The sequence below is a fragment of the Nicotiana tabacum genome, chromosome 8 (assembly GCF_000715075.1).
Source record: "Nicotiana tabacum cultivar K326 chromosome 8, ASM71507v2, whole genome shotgun sequence".
Lineage (NCBI taxonomy): Eukaryota > Viridiplantae > Streptophyta > Magnoliopsida > Solanales > Solanaceae > Nicotiana > Nicotiana tabacum.
This window is the reverse complement of record NC_134087.1, coordinates 163,015,162-163,031,338: the sequence shown is the minus strand read 5'-3', so window position 1 is coordinate 163,031,338 and position 16,177 is coordinate 163,015,162. Positions and strand designations below refer to the sequence as shown.

At 35.1% G+C, this 16,177-nt stretch overlaps 1 protein-coding gene across 1 annotated transcript; it reads right to left on the bottom strand.

Annotated features, from left to right (window-relative positions):
• Nucleotides 1-1,418: 1,418 nt before the first annotated feature.
• Nucleotides 1,419-3,476, bottom strand: LOC142163383 (protein FAR1-RELATED SEQUENCE 5-like). The gene is made up of 3 exons (XM_075220663.1): nt 2,890-3,476; nt 2,081-2,691; nt 1,419-1,877 (listed from the first exon to the last, which is right to left on the bottom strand). Exons 1-3 carry the CDS (start codon nt 2,918-2,920, stop codon nt 1,419-1,421), a joined length of 1,101 nt encoding a protein of 366 aa, XP_075076764.1. The 5' UTR covers nt 2,921-3,476.
• Between the last annotated feature and the right edge of the window lie 12,701 nt (nt 3,477-16,177).

Here is a 16,177-nt window from a genome sequence, read left to right as displayed (position 1 = left end):
AATCTATGACAAGTTCAAAAGTTCTCCACCAGAACTTAAGTATTAGGTTGTTAAATCAGATGATAATGTTGCAGAATATATCCTTGGGTATAGACTTCTTGCTAATGTTGCCTGGGATGTAGTTGACTATGTCATCATGCCTGTGAACATTGTAGATAATTTCCATTGGTTGTTGCTCGTTTATAGCGGACAGGCAACTTTATGTTTATGATTCCATGGTGTCTTCAAACCGTCATAATACTGTTGAATCATTGGTTGATAAGTTTTCAATCATTATCCCTCTGTATTTGTCTTGCACTGGTTTCTACGGGAAACGTAATGACATTGACTTCAAGACCACAAAGGCATACATTGAGAAACCAGTTACAGACCCTCTCAACATACAGTGGATGGTTGCGGAGATTCCACAGCAAAAGGAAGGATCACAGTAAAAAAATTATTCTCCCTTTTTATATGTTTAATTATTTTATTTTAATTAATTCTTACATAATAAAAAAATTTGATCTTATGCAGTGATTGTGGTGTATTTGTGGCGGCTTTTGCGGAGTATGTTAGCCTTGGAGATTTGGCAATCCCAAAAGAAGATCTTTCTGATATCGACCAACACCGTAGACGCTATGGAGCTCTACTATGGGACTGTGCTACAAAGAAGCAAGAAGATGGGTCAATCAGTGAAAGTGAGGTTACATGCAGGCTAGTAAGGAGGAATGGTGCTCCTGCTAAAAATGAGAGGACTAGAGTACAGAGAAAGAAGAAATAGAGTTTTGTGTTCCTAGTTTAGTTGATGTCATTTTGTAGTTGAAGTGGAATACACTGTAGGAAATATATCATTTTGGTTGTTTACATCACTTTATCTTCATTACATTAAACTCGAGTACTCTGATTTGCTAGAATACAATTTGCCTTTAATCTTCAAGTAATTTTTATGAAATACCTTCAAGTTCTAGGTAATTTTTGTATATAACTGTCATTTGTAATTAAGGTACACAGCCAAAATATGAAATAAATACAGGAATCATATAAATAAATTATCCACAATTAATCTACAAATCATCTACAAATTATTAACAAGACAACAATTTAAATACATTTAAACTATATTTTAACTACAAATCATCTACAAATTATTAACAGGACTACAATTAGACTACATTTAAAGTACATTTTAACTATAATCTGGAAACAGTTTACATTGAATGAATTCTTCATTAGTATTAGTTGTTTTGTATATCGTAAATATTAAAGTTTAACTAAGCTATAAAAAAGACAAATTTAGATGCCTGACAGAATACATAAAATCATATTAAACGCAAATACACAAATTGTAGTATACTTCATAATCATCTTCAAAAACTTGAACGATTACACAAAAAAATCAGATAATTTGAACTCACTAACATTTATTTTGAATAACTATTCTAACTACATGATATTCTTTTCTTTTTGGGCGCATTCTTGCAAGTTCTTTTGTTATGCCCTTCACCTCCACAATTTTCACATGACACCTTGTACTTCTTTGAGTTTATTTCATCAAATATTTTATATCTTTCCTTGTGAGATCTCCCTGGCTGCCTTTTATCTCCCGCCGGTGGCTTTACTACCTCATCCAAAATATGTTGTGGCACATCCCATTTGCTTTCATCAGGAAGAGGATTTACTGGCATTTCATAGGTAAGCAGAAGGCTCTTCCTTGTGTAATACGGAGAACAATAGTTTTCGTATGTTTCCTTCCTGTGCCTTAATGCTGCCAAAGCATGCGCACATGGAAGTTCATCAAGTTGGAATTGTCCGCAGCTACATTTCTTGTTTTCTAGACACACAATATACCGCTTCACACCATCTAACACAGTATGTATATGATCTGTTAAAGCCCTCACCTACAATTGAAGAACAAACAGAAATAATAATATATCAATCATTAAAAAGGATTATCCACAACTTACCTACAAATCAGCTACAAATACATTACAACTTATCTACAATCTACAATTACCCACAATTTGACTATAGTTTATCTACAATCTGGAAACAATGCATATTAAGCAATTTATTTTTTTTGCACCAAACAAACAGATCTTACCCTTAGTTTCTGAGATAATGTATTGTTGTCATCCAATTCTTTGTTGAATTTGTACCCAAGGTATGTGAAAGTACTCATTGCCTTCAATAACTTCTCTTTCGTCCAACGTTCAAGAAGCGTCCTCATACACTCTAATAGATCAAATATTGGCAGCTCTCTTGCCTCTTTTGTTACAGCATTCAACGACTCTGCAATATTTGATGTCATAGTAAAAGTTCTATTCACCGTTGCATGTACTCTTGACCATCTATGATAGCCAATATCATATAGGTAAGATTTCACACGCGGGTCTACCTCTTCAATCTTCAACATCCTTTCATTAAATTCATCCAGAGTGTATGACCATGTTATAGCAAAGTACAATTTATGTAATTGTAAATGTCCCTTCTTGAATTTGGACCTTATATTTGTCCAAATATGCCACATGCAAGAGTAGTGTGGCATGCCCGGATAGACAATTGATGTTGCCTTCAGTATACTCTCATTCCTATCTGAAACAACACACATTGAAGGTCTTTCACCATATGCCTCCTTGAATTGCTCAAAGAACCACTTCCAAGACGCGTCGTTTTCAGAATCAACCACAGCATATGCCAAGGGAAATATAGTACCTACATTTTTAATTCATAAAATATTAATTGGCAGCCCTGAAAAGGTATATAAAAATATAATTAAATAACAACTACAATATATATTCAGAATATAGACAATTTATCTACACTTTTTTCCTTTAGCTACAAAATAACTACAATATAACTACAATTTAACTACATTTTATAGAATGCCTACAAAATTATTACATTATTTACCTACTGCATCCATGGTGCTTGCTGTAAGCATAATCCCCCTGTAGGCTGACTTTAAGAATGTCCCATCAACCACTACTACTGGCCTACAATGTTGCCAACCACTTATTGATGTACAAAGAGCAACAAATGCGTATAAGAAGCAATCATCTGCTGCCTTATTCAATTTAACAACAGAACCAGGATAAGTCTCCTCAAGAATATAAAAATATTTGGGTAATTTGCTGTAGGAGTCAGACGGATTCCCTCTCAAAACTGTAAAGCCTTTTCCTTGGCTCTCTATGCTTGCATGTAGCTTAGGTTCAGTCCATGTTCGGATAACTTGTCAGTTTGTATGTCCTTTGGTGTGTAAACAGTCTTAGGATCAAAATACTTTGGAACGACCATGCTACCAACTATAGCTGTAGTACGTTTGCGTTGTATGAATGTTTCGTCCAATAAGGAGCATGTGTGTTGTTGGCTGAAACTCCTTATCTTGAACATTGCCGAATCATTAATTGACGTTGCCTTGAAGTGCCATTTACAGTTTTCAGCAACGCATATAAGCCAGTAGCTACAAAAAAAATACAATATTTAATACAGGCTATAGATGTAGAAGCAACAAAAAGGACTATTTTAACAAAAAGGACTGTTTTAACACTAATTTAAAAACTACAATTAATTACAGTTTAACTACAATTAACCTACAATTTATAAAAACCACATATCTTCACTAAAAATAAATCCATGCCTTCTATGACTAGATCTTTTTACTCTGAATTGGAACTTGTGCATCACAGAAAAATTCTTCATTGCAGCAGCTACAGTTTGCTTGCCCTCATAAACTTGTCCTTCTTCAATATATGTTTGCATAGATTCAGTTATTATTTCACTTTGATATTCCTCTATAGCTGGTGAGGATGGAATTTCAAGTAAGTTTAGAGATCCAGACGAACCTGCAGCAACATAGAGATAAATGTAGTAACTATATAGATAATTTTGAAAACAACATTGCTTTATGAGCTTCAGTACATTATTTTTTGTAGTTAATTAGTAGATAAATGTTGTAATATTGTAGATAACACAATAACTCTCTGCAATGTCGAATTAAACATACCTACACTTGTGCTATCGTTGGTGATTGCCAATTCCATATTGAAATCTCTTACGCTTATACATAAAAGATACGAACCTAAGTTCTTATTCTCCTTTTTGTTATCCATATACACACGAACCCCCATATCATTCCTAATCTCCATTGAAGTACAATTATCGTTCACAATGTATTTGATTTCTACAACTTTATCTGATGTATTAATCGATAGTTGTTCTGCAATTGTAGAAATCAGAATTCCGTAGCTTGCATTCTCATCTACCACAATGGCATCAACTTCAAAATCTCTAAATTTGCCATAGTGATCCCAATTTCCATTCAATTTTAGCATTATTGGGATTTTTGACATTATTTCGTGTAGTTGAGAGAAAAAAGATGAAGAACAGATATAGGTTCGACAATTTGAGTACTGAGGTCGATGAAGAACAATTTTGAATTCTACAATTTGTATTGCGCTGTAGAATTTGTAAAAGCAATTTGAGTACTAGAGCTTCTGAAGCTTGCGTTGTTTTAGAATTGTAGTGAATGAGAGAATTACGCAACAATGAGATCTCTTTCCGTTTCAAAATTCGAATTTAATGTGGAAAGAATCAAACGCAGATTTCATGCCTTCTTTTTAGCGCGTTTTAAATGGCAGAATCTGCCTAATTATGAATTGGTATATAAATTGTAGTAAAAGTGTGGACTGTGCGGGTAATTAACAAATTATGAACATTATTGGTAATAAGGTTTCATATATGGTATAGATAGGAAAAAATCCCTTTTCAATACCAGTGGCCCATTTATTTGGCCCAAAATTCTATAGCAACTAGCCTACACGTCCTTAGCTCTAACAAATTTCAATTTTTTGTTTCCCTTTTAGCTAATAAAGGAAATAATATTCTTCTATGTATACATATGACACCAGATTATAGAAATAATATGTATATATATATATTCATGACTTTAACACACTTGCAACTACATACTAATAAGAATATCATTTAACTTAAACAATCATAATGCAAATAAAATTGTAGTAGCAAATATCATGGTACCAAATTAAAGGATCAAATTAGACTTTAAAGCATGGCAAAAATATGGCACGCAAACAACCTGTACTACTCACAGCTAACGAAATTTCTTTTGCTATATCCAAATGCATTGAAGGATAAAAGATTAGATTGGAAATTGACCTCTATATTGACTGGATCAAACTTTACATTTCTATAACTCAACCATCGAGCCAAGAACAAAGACAATGACCATAAACCTTTGCCGGCGGCAACCTCGATGGACCACTCGAACCACAAACAGAACCAACAATATGTAACCTCGAAGCTCCAAAATTCCGATACTAGCACTCGGTGGTTATGGAGTTGTTTTGTGAGGTGTGTTTGGACTGATTTTCGCTGCTGTATTTGGGAAGGGATTTGAGGTAGTATTTGGAGGTTTTAGTGGCTGTTTTCTTGTGTTTTCAGGTGGTCTTTGTGAATGTTAAAGGCTGGTTTTAGAGCTGGTATTTACGGAGCATTATATGGTATTTTAAGGGACCTTTGGACTGGTTTTCATGCAGGAAGAATACTGCTTGTGTTGAAGAAAGAGAAGCAGACCAGATTTTTTTTGAATCTCCTTCCTCTAAATCTCCTTTTTTTCTCTTCTCATCTTTATAAAGAAGAATAATGGTGGTTATTAAATCTTGTGGCCAGAATTTGGAGTGGGAACGTGGGATTAAAATAAAGAAGAGGAATTGAGACGTGACTGTGTGTGCTAGTGTAAAGTGACGTGAGGGAGTGGGGATCATAGGGTTGGGACGTGAGTGTGTAGGTAGTGATTAGTTAGATTTGAAATTTGTTAATCTTTTGGTTTTATTTTCAATTTTTTTCTTCTTCTTTTCCTTTTTGTTTTTTCTTTAAAAGATAAAATATAAAGATAAGACAATAACTACCTAATTTTTAGACTAAAATAATATAGGCAAACTATTCTAATACACTATAATTTAAATGACATCCAAAATATATTAAAGCTAAGCTAACTTATTTATTATAATTCTAATTTAAAGAAACCATACTTTTTGTAAATTTTTCTTTTTCTCTTTATAAATGAATAAAATTTATACTATAAGCATGTGAATATTTTTTTGTAATTTTTAGCTTTTCTCGAATAAAACCTATTAAAAATAAGATAAAAGTTTAAAATATCAAGATTAGACTTAGAAAAAATATTTACACTAAAATAGTATAGAATTCGAGTGTGGTCAAAAATTAGTTGTTCACATATACTACTATCATGTCTTACCTACTCGGTACTTTATTTGTATTGACGTCCCTTTTGCTTGGGGATGCTGTGTTTCATGCCCGCAGGTCCCGATAGATAGATTAACAGTCATCCTAGTAGGCTATTAGCTCAGCGGAAGGTGTTGGTGCACTCTACTTGCTCCGGAGTTGCTTATCTGGTCAGTATGATTTGGACATATATTGATTGGTATGGTGGGGCCCTATCCCGTCTTTTATGACGTTTATGTACTCCTAGAGTCTTGTAGGTAGATGCCATGTTTATGGATACTTGTATTATCATGTCGGCCTTATAGGCCCGTATGTCGCATGCATAAGCTTCTATATCATGTTGGGTCGTCCCATGTTGAGTATACTCTTATGTTTTATTCTAGTTATCCCACAAAATCTTTTCTGGCTCATTTACCTATGATAGAATGGTATGAAAGATATGTTACGTTGGTACTCGATTGAGTAAGGTACCGGGTGCCCGTCGCAACCCATTGGTTTGGGTCATGACACAATTACTACCATTGTTGTGCTGACCCAACACCACAGAGCTGACCTATTTCTTCGGATACTCCTTGTCTTTACTCTAGGGTAGTACTTCTCCCCGTCGATGTGCAATGGTTCCAATCACAGCCCAGGTGCAGATAATCCTAGCACGAACCACGTAGTCTAGAAACTCATAAACCACCGCATTTTTTCTGAAGCACCCACTTTCTGCCGCAACCACGATGCCCACGCTGAATAAACCTTTTGTGAATCGGAAGTTGTTTCTCCAACTCCCCTTGATACTGAAATGTAGATTCATTACTAATGCAGAAACATCGTAATCCCCAATATCATCTCATGCAAGATCTCAGACCTTAGCCATATATAAATTTCGGAAACCTTCCAATACCATATATATACATACCTCAGGCCAAAACTGATGTAAATCTGGCTTTGCAATCTGAATGCCGCTAATAGACTCCCCCACTTGGCGCGAAGCCATAGAAAACAACATCTGATTATCCGCAAAACTAACCTTCACAGCTCGCATAACACCAATCACAAGGTACTCCAAGTCATCTACTGAGCGCACGTTCATTCTCGTATCAGTCAAACTCGCTTCCTTCATTGCCTTAAATGATAACATGTACCTTACATTGAGTAGAAATCCCATACAAACCACAGTCTCCAATACCACTAACTATCTTCAATCAACATCTACCTCGTGACCCCACCACAATCTCGATGACGAGCCAACCAATCAAACCTTCCCAAGCTCGTACTCATCCACCAGATGTCGGAACATGCTACATTCCCATGGGAACAACTGAATAGTCTTTCAATACCTCTGTATCTTCAGTCTGGACGACACGTTGAGACAATGTTTGACCACCCTTGGCTCCCTCGTAGCCCATCTGTAGCATCACGAACCAATGGTGCATAGCGGACTTTGAGAGCGCAATATCATACACAAGTGGATGTAAAGGAACATAAGTTATATGCTTCGAGCTGAATCAATGTTGCACGATAAGGAATGAAAGAGTTGTAATTTCATAATAGTTTTCGTAGCCTCTCAAAGATAAGTACAGACGCTCTGTACCGATCCGCAAGACTCTACTAAACCTGCTTATGACTCATAGCACATATGAACTTAGAGCTCTGATACCAACTTGTCACGACCCAAAATCCCTTCGAAGGGGCCGTGATAGTACCTAGTCTCTAAAACTAGGCAAGCCTAACATTAACAGAAATAACGATAATATTCACTAACTTCGAATTAGATATCTCTGAACAATTTATAATTTCCAAAACTAGTAGTACAAGTCATAAGCCTTTCTAGGAGTAGTTATACAAATTGAATACATCACTATTCCACAACAAAAGGAAACAATTGAAATATGTACAATTGAAGGTGACTCCGAGGCCTGCGAACGCAGTAGCAGGTTTACCTTGAGTCTCCACAGCAACAATCCGCACAGCCACTAACGATCAAATACCTAGATCTGTACAAAAATATACAGAAGTGTAGTATGAGTACACCACAGCGGTGTCCATTAAGTATATAGACTAACCTCGGTTGAGTAGTGACGAGGAACAATCCAGACACCTACTGGTCTAATAAGCTAAACAGGATATGATAATAATTAACAAGATAAAGATAACAAAGTAATGCCAATAGTAGGAAGAAATCAAATTACAAATAGTAGGGGCAATAATGGGAAAACACGGATGGTACCGAAAAGTAACCAAGTAAATTAACACCAACATAGCTGAAATATAGACAAGTAAAATGTGCTCAATTAAGGAAAGCAATGTTAACTCAACCAATCACATCATTCCTAATACACAATTCCGGCCATCCCATTCCTCGAAGTCTCATCAATCACAACTTCCAAACCTTTAACATACATGACACCTTGTGCCAACATATTTCCCTTTCACTTTGCACGTCAAAGATCCACGTGCTACTCGGTACATAATATCTATGACAAATGCTAAGTAAGATATTCAAGAAGTTCTATTTATATATCATAAAGTAAATTTACAGTTTCTAGACCAAATAGGAAAACCAGTAAGAAAAGATGAAGTTATTTTTTGAAATCATTTGAGTGAAGAAAATAATATTTTTTAAATAGAAATACAACATTGATAAGCTATTGCCTTTAATATAGAATTGATTAAATTAAAGCTTAACAGAAATTCATTTTTAAGAAAAGTATAACCTCAGACAGGTTAAGGGGGTTTAGTTGAGAAACCAGTTGAAATAAAATATAACAAATATTAGAAATAGTAGATACTAAAATATACAACGAGTTCTAACTTAAAGGCACACAAGGAAGCATGATATTAATTCCTTTATTTTAAATCACGATATTATGAATGATTCAGTAGGGCAGGAGGAAATGACTCAACGTAGTAAATTTACTTTGAAAACTAATTCACTAGAATAATAGTACTAGGAAAAGAACTCAGGAAATGACGACAAGTTAATAAGTCAATGAAAATAACTCGATCCTCAAAACTCAATGAATACTAGAAATACAAATTATCAAAATCTTGCACGAAGGAACTAAAGTCAATACAGTAAAACAGGGGATACCAAAATACAAGATATGTTACGACGCGCAACCCGATCCCACCATATAATATCAATTCACCCTTATTCCTCCTCAATATATCATTCTTATTCCTCATATTGCGGCGTGCAACCCGAGCCCACCGTACAATATCAATATCATAATAATAAACATAATATGTTGCGGCGCGAAACCCGATCCCACCATATAATATCAATTCACCCTTATTCCTTTTCAATATATATCACCCTTATTCCTCCTGTTGCGGCGTGCAACCTGATCCCACCATATAATATCAATTCATCCTTATTCCTCCTTAATATACCACCCTTATTCCTACTGTTGTGGCGTGCAACCCGATCCCACCGTGCATAATTTAAATCAACAACAACGAATCAATAACTTAATTACAAGAATTTCTACCACCAAGAGTATGATTGCATGGAAACAAGAGAATCACGCAAAAATCAAAGGAATACAACAACCTTTACAAAATAACAAGACATGTAAGGCACGTGATAACTACAAAGCCAACCACAACAATTTGGACATATAGCATATATGCATAAAGTCATAGAGGAACTTACAATTAAGAAGTAACAAAAACAATAAGGAAGACAATCACTTCAATTGAGGCAAATAAGGGTCAAATAACAAGTAAGAGGTAAAGAAGTACTAACAACATCATATAGAGCATGTAGAGGTGAAATTAGTAAATAGGAAACTCAATCATATTAGAACAACTTCCTACTTAGTGAATTTAAGGACCTAAGAACCCTAAAAAGAAAAAATTTCCACAAATAAATCCGAGCATACACTCGTCACCTCGCGTACACGGACTACAATTAGCATAGAAGACTCAAATCTTAAGGGGAAATCCCCCACACAAGGTTAGGCAAGATACTTACCTCAAAGAAGACAAACCGGTACTCTAATATGAACTTCTCGGGTGAAAAGACCTCTGGACGGCTCAAATCTACCCAAAATAACTTCAAAGAACAAATAAAACTCATAAGAACCTATTACGGATCATAAAGTCTCAATCTTTATCAAATTCAAAAATTGTTCCAAAATTCGACCCCCGAGCTCGCACCTCGAAACCCGACAAATTTTACAAAAATCGAATACACATTTCGATACGAGTTCAACCATACAAAATTTATCAAATTCCGATACTATTTGGTCCCTCAAATCATGATTTTTCATTTTAGAAATTCTCTTCAAAAACTAATATTTTCCTCAACCCAAAATACAAATTAAATGATAAAAATGAAGATAAAATCATGAAATACATTAAATACTAGGTGAAGAATACTTACCCAATCGAATTGCTTGAAAACCTCACAAAGAATCGCTCAAAACCGAGCTTTACAAGTCAAAATATGATAAAAATGGCCTAACCATCGATTTAGAAGATATATATTCTACCCATGCCTTTGTGCATCGCGAACGTGGAAAAAGGATCGCGTTCGTGAAGAAGAAGAGTGGAAGCTACCTAGTTGTGCTTCACGAACGCAGCAAAGGTGCACGATCGCAAAGAGGAAAGTGAGGCTGTCCAGAAAGAGCCCTTCGAGAATGCGAGGGAAAGAGTGTGAACGCGAAGAACAAGAAATGGAGCCTACATGAATGGGGGAGTATAATCGCTAACGCGATGAAGGATTTCGAGGGAGTCAGCAACAACACTTAGCGAATGCAAAAGTCTATTTGCGATCGCGAAGAAGAATACCAGAAGGCAGAAAACATCAGTTCAAAAATAGGAGGAATTGACCCGTAGCCCACCCAAAACATACCCAAAGCCCCCCGGACCTCATCTAAACACCCAACCAAGTCCTATAACCTAACACGGACTTGCTCGAGGTATCAAATCACATCAAACAATGCCTAAACGACGAATCATACCATAAATAGAACTTATGAACTTTCCAATTTTCCAACTTCCAAAACTTGTGTCGAAACCTATCAAACCAACCCGGAATGATGCCAAATTTTGCAAACAAATCCCAAATGATATAAAAAGAGTTGTTCCAACTCTCGAAATTGTATTTCGATCCCGATATCACAAAAGTCAGATATGGGTCAAACTTCTCCATTTTTCAAAATTTCAACTTTCCAATTTTTGCCAAAATGCTTCAAATTATCCTACGGACCTCCAAACCCAAATCCGGACGTACGCCTAATTACAAAAATACCATCCAAGTCTATCGGAATCATCGAAACTCCAATCCGAGGTCAAATACTCAAAAGTCAAATCTTGGTCAATTCTTTCAATTTCAAGCTTCTCAAATGAAAGTCACTTCTAAAAATCCTTTCTGAACTTTTCAAAAATCTAAACTGATAATGCACGTAAGTCATAATACACTGTGTGAAGCTACTCGTGACCTCAAACAGCCGAACTGAACGGAATTATTCAAAATGACTAGTCGGATCGTTACAATTCGGCTCCGCTGGCTGGAAACCAGTGAGCCGCTGCAACATATGCAGGTAATCTACTCCCATATAGTATCTAAGAGCATGCAGGTAAGCTACAGGTAATCCATCAGCCGGCAGCCCGAAAAGAACCTACATGTCCTCAAGTGTGATGGTATCCTCGCCAATGGGTAGATGAGATGCGTGCGTCTCCAGTTGCTATCACTCTATCGTAGCCGTGATTAACGCCCAGTCAAGCTACAACTGGTCGATCTATATGATCCTGTAGAAACCCGTATCCTGAAGGCATCTAACTATACGGGGATGGAGTGGGTGGTCCCTAATGAACTCTCACATATCATCTATATGTCCAGGGTGGAATGTCTGGGACAGACACTGCCCATCCCAGATGTGTGAAGACCTATGGTTGCCTAGCAATAGTAGCTCTCAAGATGTAGGTCGGGGATGCATAGGGGGAACCTCCATGACGATGTCTGTAAATTGAACAATATTAATTAAAGTATTTTTCTTTTTAATTGCTTAACATCTTTAACTATATTGTAATATCTTTTATATTAATACTTAATCGATAGTTTTACTATATTATTGGTTAGGTTGATATATTTTTATATTATTATTTTATATGTTAGTTTATTATATTATTTTATATGTTAGTTTATAATTTTATATGTTTGTTTCTTACTTAGCTATTTTTTGGGTATAATAGTATTAAATAATTAACTTTCATAACTATGCATGATATAATTAATAAGTATTTATATAAAAATACTTAGTTTGACAAATTTTCTATATTGTTGTTTTTTATGTTATTTTCTTATATTTGTTGACTAAAATTCGAGAGAGTTTGTGTTTGAACTATCATATTTTTCAGATATTTTTGGTGTTAACAGATAATTAAATGATTAATTTCAATAATTACAAAGATAATTTAGTAATTATTCATATAACAAATACTTAGGGTGATAAATTTTCTATATTAATATTTCATATGTTTGTTTCCAACATTTTTCACTAAAGTGACACTGCTCTAAATGGCCATGAACAAAGTCAACTACCATTAGCTAAAAATTTTGATCAGTTTTACTACGCTAAAGGGTATTACGTTACAGTTACGGGCACTACATTACAATTACGGGCACTACATAACACTAAAGAGCACTAAACAACAATAAAGTCACATATTAATATCCGTACAACAATAAAATCCAAATAACATTAATTATTCATAAAATAACAATTTGTCTATTTTACTAATTTTTTAGCACATAAATAATTTAATCCGAATAAAAAATAACAAATTAATTAAGTCAAAAACAATCACGAAAAAACATAGACCACAGTAAAACATTACTAAGAAACATTTTTATAACATTAATTATTCATAAAATACAAATTTATCTATTTTACTAATATTTTAGCACATAAATAGTCTAATTCGGATAAAAAAATAATAAATTAATTAAATCACAAAACAATCACGAAAAAACATAGACCACAGTAAAAAATAACTAATAAGCATTTTTTATACGTGAGTTTTACCAAAAAGTAAGACAGAATACCTCGATTTAAAATTATTTGAAATGTGAAAATTTGATGATTTGGGGCCGAAACGAGCAATCCACTACGTGATAACGAGCAATCCGATGTTAGCTTGCTATAACACGAAGAAGATACACTTTTTGTGGGACGGGTGGGCTCCAATGGGGTTTTTTGCTTTAAAAATTGGGGAGGGGATGGGGGTTTGGGGGTGTGCACTGGTTTTCTGGTCGGTGGAGGAGATGACCCGCTTTTTAAGTAGGATAGCGCATGTAGACAAGTCGCTAGCCTTTTTTGAGTTCAAATTAATAACCGCGATATACCCTAACGGACAAACGTGCTGTTAAGGTATAGCACGGTGAATAACCGCGCTATATATAAAATGGTAACCATTTTTTTTCACCTATTTTTGTCGTTTGAGTCCAAAAGAAACACACTTTGGTTTCGGACTCACGGATTTACCATATGTGACACCCCTCTTTAACTACCAGTAAAGTTGATTAAAAATGATTTGCATAATCAAATAAATGAAAGTCTTTAGTGATTGTTTGTACCTTTTATAGAAAAACGTATTTAGTATTATTTATAATGGGATTATTTTAAATACATTTAAAAAATTAAAATTCATCGAGAAGAGTAGTAATATTGAGTAACATTTTATTCATATTATGTTCTGTTTTTAATATAATGTTGTTGCAATATTTTGTTTATTTGTTCACTTTTTAAAATGTAAAATCGCTTATGAAAAATCATATATACGGAACTGTGCATCTGCTTAGTTAGACATGCTTCCAGCTCCCCCTACCAATGTCCTGAATCACCATCTTGATCAAGAGTCTCCTCTAACCTTTTCTTGTTCTCAAAAATCCTTAGATTCCTCCCTTGCTATAGGTAATATACACATCCAGCTAGTATTATCATGTATATAGCAGCTTGTGCACTTCCACCACAGGCATGAACCTTAGCCCACTCTAGGGTTGGCAAATGGGGTCGCATCGGATACGGAACGGGTTGAAATCGGGTAATAAAAAAACGGATAAATTATCCGATCCGACCCATATTTAATGCGGATATAAAACGGGTTAATCGACAGATAATATGGGTAACCATATTATCCATGACTTGTAGAATATGATCACTTTTGGGACAATTCCTAATCGCCCAAACATGAGGGAACCCCAATTTGAGGCTTTATAAATGCAAAAGTTAAACCCAATGTTATCCATTGGTTATTCATTTAGACCCATATTTAATTTTTATCCATATTTGACCCATTTTTAAAAAGTTCATTATCCAATAATATGGCCGGTTAAATATTTTCTTTTAATTATTTTGCCACCAATGCCCCACTCCAACTCCCTTGTCCACCTTTTAACAAATTTATTATTAATTAAAAAAATAACTGTTTAACTAATTTTCCCTTACTAATATACTTTCTTGTCTAATTTATATTTATAAACATCTTTTTTAGAAAGATCCTTTAAAATAAAAATCCTATATCTCATAGCTTGAAAATAATATAAAAATGTGTTAAAACCTCTCTTCTATTCTTGATGCATCAAACGTGTAAATGTCACGATCCGAAATTCCCACCGTCGTGATCGTGATGGCGCCTAACATTGTACTCGCTAGGCAAGCCAACGTTACAAAATATTTTACCTTTTTCCTTTATCTTTTATCAATTTACAAGTTAACAAAATTAAATCAGCAGAATAATTGCGGAAAAACAGAATTTAATAGATTATCTTAATACAAATAACTAAACTGTAATAACACTCCACCCAGAACTGGTGTCATAACTTACAGACTGTCTACGAAAACAACAAATAATAGTCTGAACAAGGAAATACATCTGTCTCGAAAGTAGATAAAACTGAAAGAAATAGGATAGAAGGGGATGTCAGGGCCTACGGACGTCTGCAGGACTACATTGGGTCTCCAATTGACTGAAGGCAGCCACCCAACTCTACTCACAAGGTCTGGCACCCAAGATCTGCACAGAAAGTGAAGAGTGCAGTATCAATACGACTGACCCCATATACTGGCAAGTGTCGAGCCTAACCTCGGTGAAGTAGCGACGAGGCTAGGACACAATAACCAACATAAACCTGTGTAGTTAAATAATATACTAATAGAATAACAATAACAGACGCTAAACAAAAATTAACAGGAAGGGGCAACATCCCGTGGGGGTACGAGAATAAGGAATCACAGTAGTAACAGAAATTAAGCAGTTAATGCACTTGAACCGATAACAGCAAATAATCACAACAAACAGAAAATGCACGCCATCACCCTCTGTGCTTTTACTCTCAATCATCACCATGCAATCAATAATAGAAATGTGAACGACATCACCCTTTGTGCTTTATCACTCTACCTCACCATATGAATAATAGAAATGTGCACAGCATCACCCTTCGTGCTTTATCTCTCTTCCTCACCATATGCATCAGTATAAATGTAAATGTGCACGACATCACTCTTCGTGCTTTATCACTCTTCCTTACCATACACATAAGTATGAAGGTGCACGGCATCACCCTTCGTGCTTTATCACTCTTCCTCACCATACGCATAAGTATGAATGTGCACGGCATCACCCTTCGTGCTTTATCACTCTTTCCTCGCCCAAATAATAGAAACAATAACATCCCGGCAAGGGAATCGGCTATAACCAATCTTGTTTTAACAGTTAAATTCACAATATAAGTCTCAGCTTGAGTCAACACTCAACAATTACCCAATAACAAGAAAATATAACCAATCTTGTTCAACATGAAAAGTAACCGGATTAAGCATAAATAATACGTGATAAGAGACACAATGGTTACAAGTATAAGGCTCATTAGCATGATATGACCCAACAACAACGTATAGATACTCGTCACTACACCTATACGTCGTACTAA

What these genes read in the sequence shown, in the direction of transcription:
- LOC142163383 (XM_075220663.1), bottom strand. Translation starts at nt 2,920, where the DNA reads ATGCTTACAGCAAGCACCATGGATGCAGTAG. An exon ending in AAGCACCATGGATGCAGTAG is followed by an intron (nt 2,692 to 2,889) that starts GTAAATAATGTA and finishes TTAAAAATGTAG; the next exon opens with GTACTATATTTCCCTTGGCA. An exon ending in CATTATCTCAGAAACTAAGG is followed by an intron (nt 1,878 to 2,080) that starts GTAAGATCTGTT and finishes CTTCAATTGTAG; the next exon opens with GTGAGGGCTTTAACAGATCA.